Raw genomic sequence first — 12,697 nt, forward strand, 5'->3', positions numbered from 1 at the left:
ATGAATAGTAAGATTTTTGATATTCCATTCCAGAAAATTTAAGCTGTAAGGGCTTCTGGCTTCAGGACTAGAACTTGTGTAGATACTGTCTTTTTCCAGGTGAACAAACCTAAATAACTGAGAATGTTAACTGCTAACTTAACAATACTACTGTAATTTATGCATAACTCAAGAGCACTGTATCTGTCAGACATGTACATGCAATCTCTCCTCCTCCAGGCAGATGCAATCTCTCCCCCTCTGTGTTCTGTCGTTTTTAAGCCTTTTATCAGTTATCAGAATTACGTGGTCTCAGTTCTGTTGAAAAGAACACTGCAAACAGATGCTATATAAATCACCCGGTTAAACATATCTTTTTAAATTTTGTGTGCCATGACTTGTTGGGATGACGCAGCACAGGAGTCAGACAGGCATCTCAAACCCTCTCTTGTCCTCCATGAATTATTAACATCATAGGACAAGGAGCCAAAAAAAGGCAAATTACAACCAGTTACCCACCGCTGGTTTATGCAGATCTTGCCCTTTGCTGCAGTTGTTATCCATTTATGCAAGACTCTGAATGTGAAAGTAGAGAGTAAAACATTTTATCAAAAATGCAGAAGTGGAGGGCTGCATTTCCATGGCAGGCTGACAGTCAAATCTAACCCAAGACCAGGTAAAAGCCCTGCAAAGTGAGCTATGGTGCCAGATGAAATAAACAAAAAAAATGTACAGATTTCCTCATTTGCAGCAATGACATCTCTATCTTCTCTTATTGTTCTTAATAACTTCTTGTTTTGTCTGTCATGAGCCATATCCTCAAAGCACTTTCTCATCCTGTCACCATCTAGAATATACTTTTATCTCGCCAGTTGCAGAGGTTATTGACTCATCATTAACAATTCATATCACCTCATGTTAACGTGCATATTTTTTCCTCTGATATGCCCCCCGCCCGCTAAAGTGCAAAAGATAGCTGTATAGAACATGATTGACAGTGATAGCTCAGTCAGTCTTACTTAATCCGCACGTCAGAACTAGATATGAGGATAGAAATCAGAATGGGATATAAGGAGCTGTGAATACCGTGTTTCTTATATAACCTTTTAGAGAACAGCTGTCAAAGTTTAAGCTGTGAGAAACATATCATGTACATACTGTGACATAGTGTTCTCAAGAATGCATGCATGGCATCGTTAACAAAGTTAAAACCAGAGAAATGGACACACAAGCATTTTCCTTTCCAACATTCTCTGTAAATATCCTCGTAATCTAAATACCCTGGTTTGCAACTAAAAAAGCTACAGCGTATTTACCCTTATATGTAGTCAATTCAAAATCTGATGATTTTGTTCGCCTTGAACGTGTTGGCTGAAGTGTAGATAAAAGATATGTGCTGCACTGGTTTGTGTTATATTTAACTCCTTGTGAATTATTTATGCATGTGCTTCAACTGTACTTCACTGAGACAGAGGAGTTTTTTCCTTTAATTCAAAAAAAAAGAAAAAAAATTGCGATACAAATATTCATGATGAGGTTGTCATTGTTAGACAAAGATGGTGTGTTTCAGTAATAGAAATAATAAGAGGATTTTAGTTGATACTTAAGCTTATATGATTACATGAAGGTTGCATCATCCACTGTGTTAAGAAGAGTGCTTTAGTTCACGGCATCAAAGCAAAAGCTTTTCTGGAATTACCCACATTTTGTTTGCTTAGCAGAGATGCCATAATGTGACAGTTTCTCTGGGCTACAGAAAGCTATAATATACTGGCCTTTTTAAATGCATCTGTGGAATATTTTTAGAATGATTTTCATAAACGAACAATTTTTCATTCCTTTAACATCTCACCTCATGTACATATGCATTTCCTTTGGTTGCTCTGATTTTCTCTCAAAGACCAAAGACATCAGTTTCAGGTGCATTCATGACTATAAGACCCTTAGTGCACGTATGTGTAATTGAAGGTGTGTATGCCTACTCTGTGACGGGCTGGCATCCTAGCATCCAGCTGTTCCCTGCCTCAAACCCTGTGCTTACTGGATAGGCTCTAGACCACGGTGACTTTCCATTAGACAAATGCTTATTAATAATGGACTGATGGATGAACAAATCCTAGATAAACTTACAAATGGTCTGTTGACTAGTAGTCAATGAACATGGTGCTCACCAAAAATTTACTTATGACTTACAAAGGAACAATAAGCACACAGGATTTATGTACATGGAGAAATGATTTGTCATAACATAATTTTGACATGGTTAGCAAACCATTTAAATCTATTTAGTTGACCCTTTTCTCCAAAATGACTTTCAGTGTTAAGCTATGTACAATTATTTACCTATTCATATAACTGGAGCAATTTAGGGTAAGTGCCTTGCTCAAGTGTCCTACAGCTGGAGGTGGGATTTAAACCTGTGACCTTTGGGTCCAAAAGCAGCAGCTCTAACCACTACTCTACCAGCTGCCCACATTTATTAATGCCTAATAAATTTATTTCGCAAAGGCATGAACAGCAGTCTATCCATTAATGCTCATCATTTTTCGTCAAAAGTTTGACCTTCGTGTGACTCTGAGGTAAGTCTGATGCACAGATAGATGTTTTAGAATTGTGATTTGAATCTCATTGGTCAGAACACAACCTAACTTCTACGGAAGTGCCTGACCTGACAGGAATTAAATGAAGCAAAGGCATGGGCTGCATCTCTCGAATATGGCTGCACTTACAAAGAGCATTTGCTGTTGTTCTCATTCTCGGTTGTGACTTGCTATGTGTAATATTGCCTCTGTGCAGATGGGATTCATCTCCATTTAAATAAGACTAGAAATATCATCATACAGCTGTCAGGTTATATCAGCTGGAAGGTTTCCTAGCCCAGATTAGGTCATTAATTCCACCAAAGGCAGATCGAGCCGCAAATGGCTTCAGAATCAGTTTCGTGGCAAAGATACCCTGGTGTGAGAGCATGAGTTACTGCAAGTGCTGCAGGAATGCAACAAAGCAGAACACAACATACTCTATGATTATGTGGATTTAATATAGAGGCATGAAGGAAAACAAAAATTGAAATGAGCAAAAATAATTTTCATGCAGCTATGCTTCATTGGATATAAAAAAAAAATTGTTAAAAATGATCTTGTGGTGATGTTATGTCTAATAAATTATTTGCCTATGAATAGTTTGGTTGGAGTTAATTTATTCAGAAAGATGTCTGTGTGCTCATTAGTTTATTTTTTTACAAGTAGTCTCTAAGATTTTTTTAAGTATAACTTCTTTTTTGTAATATTTAATAAATGTTTACTTTTGCTGCTGCTTACTCAATTTGAGTAGAACCTATATAGAAATGATATTTATAAGTGCCAAGTGCAAACGGTATTTGTTGGAGTTCTTGCGCAGAGGTGATGTGACAACTAAAGAGATGCTGGAACTTGAGGACATGACTATCTCTGAACTTGATGAACTGGGAGACATGGAGATATGGCAACTTCGGAAAGGAGGAGTTGTTCACAGAAACACACGGAGTGGGTACTCAGGATAGAAACAGAGGAACAGTGTTTATAATCATAAACACTGTTGATGATCATAAACACTGGCTGTCAATTTTTTCTTGAAACTGTGCATACTTAGCCTGGCAGACTAGTGGAATATAAGGTTAAGCCAAGAGCAAGTGTGACCAAACGACTGGTGAGACAGCATCTGAAGAATCACAGAATGTCTTACCCACTAGTGTACAGAACATCCAAAGCCACAAAGCAAATCAAAGACTGTTCATAGCTAAGACCTTTGTGTGCCGTAAGACACTTTCCTTGCTGTTGCGGAACCTGCAATACTCTATTGAGAAAGAAAAATGGTAATTGTGACATGAAATGCAATACCTGGTTAGCAAGTATAGTAAGGTAAACAATTCTAGATTTTCACATCAGCCATTTTAGCAAATGTATAAGGGTAGAGGTTGAAGGGTTGGAAGTGTTGGTAATATTAAAAGAGTTGCCCTGATAGTATTTATGCAACCCAAGTGAATTCCATTTAGAGAAGCAGTTTATCTTTGGATATTTTCCACCCCATACCATATGAAATTGAAAAACAAGAACAGCGTTGGCTAACATCACTGGAAAAAGAAAGCAATGACTGCATTTTTGAGATGTTTCATGAAGATTAATGTGCATCCTGCAGAGTTTTGAATTTGCTGTCTATGCTCTTTGCATAGTAATGTTTCCTGAGGATTCTGAAACTCATTTTATTGCTTTGGAGTGACTGGCACCTCACCATAAAGTTAAATATAGAAGAAAATGCATTTTCTAAATGCAGCTTCTCAAGTGTAACATGTAGACAAAACTTTTGCTTTGGATGTGAAAGAGTAGCTTCTTCTCAGCCTTCGATGAGAAGAAACCTGGCAAACTTCCACAGCTGAGAAAGGCTAGAGTTGACGTAGTTCAAGAATGATGCTTCAAGGATGGGCAATGCATGAAGTAAGGATTAAATCTCTTGTTTGGGAGGCAATAAACCATTTTGACTGGATGTCAGCTCAGTGTGCACAAGCAAACCCTTGAGGTGATCTTCCAGCAGAGATCCGAGAAGCTTTTAAAACGGTGATATCTGAATGAACAGTCATTCCTCCTGGGCCATAGGATGTAGCTCATTTAGCACAGCTGGTGATGTCTCGGTAAGCAGCAGATCTTTTTAAACTGGGGGCAGACTCTATGCTTTACCTGACACATTTCTCTGCAAATCAGGATAATCTGTCTGCCACAGACATCATTCGACATCCATTCCGTGCTCTTAGAGAAGCTCCCAAATCCCCGGCCTGTCTTCTCCATGTACAACACTCAGTGTTTCTCTGCTTGTCGTCCTTCTTTAACTCACTCACTCTCATTGTGTACGTTCTACATTTTCCATTCCTGTTTCTGCTTTGATCTCTGCCTTTATTTCTTCCCATCTCCTTTTCTCCTTCCATCCTTTTCCTGCCTTTTCTATACCCCCTCTCCGTCGCTCTTTATTTCAGCTCGGAGGCAGTCCTTGCTCTTCTGCAGTTACTCTTCTGCTCCACCTTTTTCACAAGAATTCGTTTTTCTCTCCGTCTTGTCTGTTGCAACCCTGAGCAGCGCAAAGTATTTAACTGACTTTCTGTTCTTACCCTTGAATTTCTACTCACTTTCTCCTCCTTGGGCTGCTCTGCCTTACTGCACCCCCATCCCCACCCAGCACTGTGCCTCAGTGTCACTCGGACCTCCCTCGCTGAAAATCAGCTCAGGGGCCATGGGCCACCAGTTAAATGAAATATTTAGCTTTAAAATCACACAAATAAACTGACAGTGCTACTGTCACTGTGAATCGTTGTCATGGAAGTGTAGGAACCAGCTAGAAATGCAACACTGAGCTACTGTGGACAGATATCTGAATGTAACTGTGCAGTACAGAACTAGCCATTACAGCATGTTGCTTCAAGAAGTTATGTCATTATCTTAAAATATCAGTTGTGATGTATTTATTTAGTTTGATTTTTTTATTCCTCCAGGGGCTTATTATGCTCCATTCCACTGTAATTCACGTTACCTAGTTAGCTAAAGGTATAAAACATCTTATCTGAGGCAGTTATATTGATGACTTAAATATAACTTCACTTATTTTTTATTATTGGAAATAAAAAACTAATAAAACAATTTAAAAATAAAATGTCTGTTATTATTATTATTATTATTATTATTATTATTATTATTATTATTAATGGTAATTTTTTTGTCATACTGGCTCATACAAATGTTGATAACATGGCTGGAAATGTCTTTCTTTTCACCTTTTCTTTCCATTTAGCTATGTCCCCGCCAAGACTCCTGGAAGGTCTGCCATGGTATACCACCGTGTATTTCCTGCCAGAGAGCACTGACCTTGCATGGTCTATGGAGATGAACATTACTGCATGCCAGTTTCACAAGTCATCTCTTATTCTTACCGCATCAATGAACAGCACATAGAGGAGGAGGAGAGGTTTGTGTCGTGTAATCGCTGCGGTGAGGGAAGAAAGCATATCACTATGGTTGACTGGGCTTGCTGTTGCTCCTCAAGGCTCTGTTACTTAAAAAAAGGGTTAGGCAACAAAAAATGAAATTTGTTCAGAAGAAAATTTCCTAAAACTTTCCTTCATGTTCCCGCCAGCAAGCTTACTGTAACAAAGGCACACTAATTAATGTTGAGATGTATGTGATTTTGCTTCCAACGTAGGGATTTTTTTTTTTTTTTAATTTTGCTGTTAACATCCTTCTTTAAGATGTATATGGTTTGTTGCTGTTTTTTGACAAAGGCAAAGTGTTTACCAAAAGGGAAGGTGGTGATTAGGATTTCCTAAACCCTGTGACAACAGACACCTGTGGTCAACCTAGCACCTCAGCAGATGTGGGAGTATGTGTTTACCCCGGCCAAGCTAGCATGGGTGCTGGACTCCAGGTGAAACGTGTAAGAAATCAGTAATTGCCCATGACTTAAAAAAGGGTAAAACATAAAAACTACTGAGTTAAAATAAACTTTTTCTTATGTTATTATGCATATTTAGCTGACGCCTTTGCCTAAGGCAACTTACAATTATAGGTATGCTAATGTATGTACATTTGTCCATTCATCCACACAATGAAGCAATGTTTTCCATGCAGTAAAACACTTTCAAAAGCTACTTGTTAGGGTCATGGCGGTCTGGAGTCTATGCCAGAGTCACTGGGTGCAAGGCCAGGAGGGTACACTCTGCAAAGGACATCAGTTCATCGCAGGGTAACCAGACACTATAGGCAATTTAACAGCATCCAATTTGGTTAAACTGCATCTCTTTGTACTGTGGGAGAAAACCAGAGCACTCCGAGGAAACCCTTATAAGCACAGGCACGGCCTGCGGATTCCACACAGACTGGAACTGGATTCAAACCTGTGGTCATAAAGCTCAGACACTGTGAGGCAGCCACACTACCTGCTGTGCCACCTTACACCAGAGCAGTACAGACAATTTAGAGTTAACAACACACCTAAAACACATGGCTTTGGCAGAAAACCAGAGCACACAGAAAAAAAAGAAACACTACAGAAACACCAGAGTGCACAGACTGGATGAGGATCAAACACACATCCAGTCATACCTCCCAAGTGCTGTAGGGCAACTGTGCTACCTGCCGCACCTCTGTGTTGCCTTTGTATACTGATTCACATGTATACATGCATGTATTTCTCAGTGATAGTATAGAGCACCATTTCTGGGATTTTTCTGTTTCTTCTGGATTATTAATAAAACAGATAATATGAGATGAGGTACAGGCAATACAATCTCTAAACACCCCAGCCAGTTAGATATACTCTTCTTAGGGTCACTTCAGATTACATTGGATAGAAAAAGCTTAGATGACTTGCGGAAGCTAATTCAAAGTACTTTTATCTAGACAGATTGCTTTAGGCGTCCCCATATTTTTCCTATCGCCTGCTACCTGATTCTTGCTTTTCCATAGATCTCTGCATGCAGTATCACAACCTACTGAACATCACAAAAATCAGTATGCGACATTCATCTCCAGCAGAGTATTCAAAGCCTTGCAGAAGACCTCAAATACTGCAGAAATGTCTTACAAAGAAAAGAGCAGAGGTATGTGGTAAGCTATTCATCATTTAAATAAGTACATTTCAGATTGTTTCCTCTGGGGAGAATTAGGAAAGTCGACCAGGTTCCTATTTAGTAAGGTAATTAAACCAAGGACAATCAACAGGCAATTAGGCATCACAGGCAATTAAACATGTGGCCCTGCTTCGCTCTCATCTGAAATGTGACTGGATCATCTCCAATCTCCCGGCTGCTGTCCCAACCTCCTCGTCTGCAGTCCAGAGACAGGTCTCCGCCAGTCGAGGACTTCTTGTTCAGATCCCACCTGGATCAGGGCAGCACTTGTGCCTTTATCTCGTTTCTAAACACATAGCACAATGTAAGTGACCGGTTTAAAAATTATTCCAAACTAAAGTCTTTGAAAATCCTATTTGGCTGCCCAACATGGACCTTCACACCCTGGTGTGATGATGAAAGTGAATGGAGCCTGGCACTTTGCCCTTGGAGGAGTGCTAATTTAACCTCCTCACAAATGATTAAACATTCCTCCAGCTGCAGTACTTGGACGAAATACCAAAACTGGAAAGTGGGGACGGAAATCACACGTAAATTAAAGTTGACAAAGCCGCTCTATATGTTTTTATTTCATATTAAAATAAGCTATAATTTTAATGTTTACAGTCATGCTTTTCCTTCAGGCTTTTTTTTGTGCAGAAACATTGCCTGGAACTGAGCTAAGGAGGATGATGTAGGTGCTGTCTGGTGATATGTATCTTTCCTACTAAAGCACTTTGATTTAACACATATTTATAGAGTGAGGAATGTGCACAGGCCAGGTTTAGATGAAAATCGATGGTTTTGGTCGATGGGACTCGCTGCTGTTTTTGCAAGTGTATGTGTTTTCGAATACCTCCATAGTCAGTTTTTAGCACACTGAAACCAAGGCACTGCTCATTGCATAACTTATGTTTTAGTCAGTTTGTTTCAAGTGTTAGTTGGTTTGTTTTTGGGAAATGTATAATCAGTTTCTGGCCTTGGAAACTGCAATCCCTGTGCCTGAAAATTTCACTAACTCTGTCTGTTAGTATCCATTCTAGCAATACATACTGGTTATGTAAACAATTTTAATCGCAGATAAAAACAGCTTGTGTTATACCCTAGCTGCTTGACTGCATATGTGAATGTTGAGTTTAACTGATCTCGTGTCTCAGGTTAGCAATGTCTCTTGGGTTCTGTCAAAGGTCTGATTCCCAACTCAATGGAGGTAGTGCCAGAGGCCAGGAGAAGGACAAAGCTAGAATCTGTTATGAGCCATGGTTCACAGCCCCTCCACGAAGTGATCGCCATGAGCTCCTTTAGCCTTATAAGAAATCTACTGTTTACAAAGAAGTGCCTTTGGCAGTCCTTCTTAGCAGCAGCAATTGCATCCATAATGCCTCTCAAGGGCTTGTTAGCTTGAGAAGTAGGGGAGTGCTTTTTGACCTTAGTCCTTGTGCTTGTTTGTTTATTTTTTTTGGTTGCTGGTAGGGGGGTCCGGTGGCACAGCAAGTTTGGCCAGGTCCCATTCTGTGGTGGGTCTGGGGTTTGAGTCTTGCTTGGGGTGCCTTGCAATGAACTGGCGTCCCCTCCTGGGTGTGTCACCTCCCCCTCCAGCTTTGTGCCCTGTGTTGCCGGGTTAGGCTTTTTTGGTATGGATCAACCCTGCTCAGGACAAGCGGTTTCAGACAGCGCATGTGTGTGTGGTGTGTGGGGGGTGGGGGGGGGGGTTGCTGGTATGGGTCAAGTGTTAAACTGCTGTGCCTGTGAATTTCCCAGCAGGGGTTACTAAAGTATCTATCCTATCTAACTTAAGTTGGAAAAAGAAATCAAAGAAGTTGGATGGTATTGCAGATGTATCATCTCTTTATGGGGGGGAAAAAAAAGTATATGTGTCTGCAGGGAATAGGAAAATTCCAGTAAGAGCCTGATTTCGGAGCATGTCATCACGCATGGACTGTGTGACCACAGGCTCTGAGGTCGACCTGCTTTTTCGATGATATAACATAGCTTGCTTTGAAGGGTTTGCCTTGCTTTATTCCTGCAGTCACCTCTTGCTTATTTGACAGGAAAGAGAACATCCTTTATGAGGGTCTGTACATGTCAGAAAGGCTCAGTGTACTGGTTGGCTTTCAAGAAATTGCTTTGAAATTACAGCTTGCCTGTTCATAGAAGAGCCTTTTACTGTGGGTGGAGAAGGTGAGAGAAAATAAAAGCTCATTAGATAGAAGTTTATTATTTTTGTATCTTATAATATGATACTTCAAGTGATAGATGGCTGCTTTAAATGAGCAAATCGTTTTCATACTTCTGTTTTACATATTTAAAGGTTCTCATGTTCAGAAAGCTTTCAAAAATTGTGACCCAAATTTTTGTTTCTAATTGATGGGACTAAAGTGCTCTTGACTGAACGACACGCTGACATGTTCTGACTTTTCCTTACTGTGGTTTTCATGTCTCTGAAAGTGTGACACCTGCCAAGAGTAAAATGTTCACCAGAGTTCAGTGGTATGACGAGCGCTTTCATGCTGTAATGCATCGAAAACCAAACGTGCTTTAAGGAATCGAGGTGCTCCAAATCCACAATTGAATCCCTCAGCTGCTCTGCTTTGATCCGCATGGCCTCTGGGTCCCTTCTGCATTCCAGTCGAAAAAGTTTCCATTTACATGAGCCATTCAGCTGCTTACTACGATACAGTTAAGTAGTTGCAATGAAAGGATAGACTTAACTTAAAATTGGCCTTTTGCTTCGAATATGGAAAATTTTAAAATCCAATTAAAAACTGTGATTAAAATTTAGGGAATTCATTCAACTACTTTTAGGAAATGGTACAAAACTTATTGCTTTGGCTGGTTAAGATTTTTTAGGAACCTCCAACGAAATGAACACTAAAGATAATACAGTTTTTGTCTTTGCTGTGCTGGTTTCATGTCAGGCCCGAAGTGATACTATCTTTTTTTCTGTGACTGTTGCTGTTGGTCCCCATGGTTTTTTCCTTGACTCGATATCATTAGACTGGGACGACCAGGAGTGGACTGCTACTGCCAACACGAGAGTGGAGCTGCTGTCCTTCAGCTACAATTCCTTATCAACGAGGTAGGATGGACCATAACTTTGTCAGCTATTAATGACTCTTTGTCACATTTTGTAGACTCTGCTGTTGTGCAGTTACACATAAAAAGAGGGGGAAAAAAAAGGCAGATTTGTACATGGGGATGCTTTCGCTGTGTAAAAAGCAGGTAGCAAACATCGCAAAACGTCAGCAGCATGTTACATTTCAATCCATATTACATAAAAGACTAACTTCATTTGGCCAATTTATGAAACTTCAAAAATACAAGAAATTGCACATTCCACATTTCATAAAAATATATCTGGATACATTTTCAGGACATTTGAGGTGAGTTTTTATTTGCGCTGGGCTGTCACAACTGCGATCCACCTGGGAGACAAGTGCAGGGACTTATTCTCAGATTCAAAATGCACTGCCATGTGCCTATGGTGCGAGCAGGTGACAGCACACTGCCTGCCTTGCCTTCTGCTGGAGTTGAGCTGGAGTTGGCCGCAAGGTTTCTCTAATTGGTTGTGCTGCTATTTGTAGAGCTGCCCTCTCACCTATTCCAGGTAACCAAGGAATGTCCTCCTGTCTCTGTCTTCTTGTCTGTCAGACTTCTCTAGTGTCACTGTCAGTCTGAACATACAGGTTCCCAAAGGAGCACATGGCCTTACTGTGTTTTTCTTGTTACCATACAACACTGGCCTGTTCATTTAGAGCTAAAAAATAATGTTATTTTGATGCTGTGCATGTTATGGATTATGGGAATTGATTTGATTCTAAAAAAAAATGCTGTGGGATTTTATTAATTTCTTAAAGGAACTGAGTTAATTATTTTGTTTTGGCTGATAGAAAACAACAAAATAATGGATTAACAGAGAGACATTCAAAGAATATGCAGCTGATATCTCTTTTAGAGAGTATCCACATGGAGTGGGCTAGATTGTTATGCAGAGCATCAATTGTGCAGGAATGAATCAAGGCAGAATGAATCAGTTCCCTGAAATAGACCTCTGGGTTCACTCTCCCCTGACCCTGGTAAAGCCCTCTGCCTCCACTGGAAATGAGCTCAAAACAACCTCACCATATAAACTGACTGTAATCATCCACAGGGAAAGCATGTGTGGAAATAGCGATCACACTTTCTAATCATTATTTGTCTAGGTTTTAGGAGGGGAAAGCACAGCTGAATGCTTTCAGAATTTTGATTGAATTCCTTTAGGTCTAAAAACAATTTGTTGAAGTCTGAAGCCTGTGAAAACAGTTTCAAGACGGTTGCTGATGTTAACTTTTGAAGGACATTTAGTAATGCACAGAATTAAAGTTGGATATAGAATGGGCTTATGCTTTACTGTTAAATTATTGTTATCAATTCAGTACTGAGCTGACACTTAATTTACTTGACCAAATTAAACAATTGCGTATATTAAAAGAGCATTTTAGTTAAGTGTCGTGTTCATAGGTACCACAGGTGTATCAGGGCATGGGACATGAACCAGCAACCTTAATCTTACAGGTCCTTAGCTTCTAAACTGCTTTGTTAAATTCTCCCAGTCACTCTATTGTATGGCTGCTAACAATGTTGATTGAGTTGTATTTGCCACGTTTTAGAGCCTCACGGTACGGTGCGTAATGTACTTGGCTTTAACATTAAAATTACAGTAAAGTTATCTCTAAGAAGGATGGAGATCAGGAAACACAGATCACCAGTTATGGGTGAACTTCTAGAACCATTATGCTAAATCATTTTGCACTATTCATTTTGCAAAGGATCACCTGGATGTTACAACCTATTACATATCAGTGACCCTATGGTTATAATTAGTTTTTTTTTTCCTCCTGGCTATTTCTCCTCTAGACCATTGCATTCCTCATCTATTTATTTCCTATACATTAGTCATGCTGACCCCCTATAGTTAAACATATACATTTCACTAAAGATACAGAGATATCAGTGTTTGTTACGTATGTGATTAAGTGCCACATCACTAATTCATTAACATTACATGCTATGAAGCCTTCCATTCTCCAGGCCTGAGCAGTCTGGTATCTT

At 39.7% G+C, this 12,697-nt stretch overlaps 1 protein-coding gene across 7 annotated transcripts in view; it reads left to right on the plus strand.

Moving 5' to 3' along the window:
• Positions 1 to 12,697, plus strand: part of LOC108920069 (syntaxin-binding protein 5-like) — a 105,853-nt gene that overhangs the window by 37,374 nt on the left and 55,782 nt on the right. For all 7 annotated transcript variants that reach the window (XM_018728545.2, XM_018728547.2, XM_018728550.2 and 4 more), the window contains exon 3: positions 10,604 to 10,685. In XM_018728545.2, the coding sequence (XP_018584061.1) occupies positions 10,604 to 10,685 (82 nt within the window). The remainder of the gene's footprint in view (positions 1 to 10,603; positions 10,686 to 12,697) is intronic.

Source organism: Scleropages formosus, chromosome 14 (genome assembly GCF_900964775.1).
Source record: "Scleropages formosus chromosome 14, fSclFor1.1, whole genome shotgun sequence".
NCBI lineage: Eukaryota > Metazoa > Chordata > Actinopteri > Osteoglossiformes > Osteoglossidae > Scleropages > Scleropages formosus.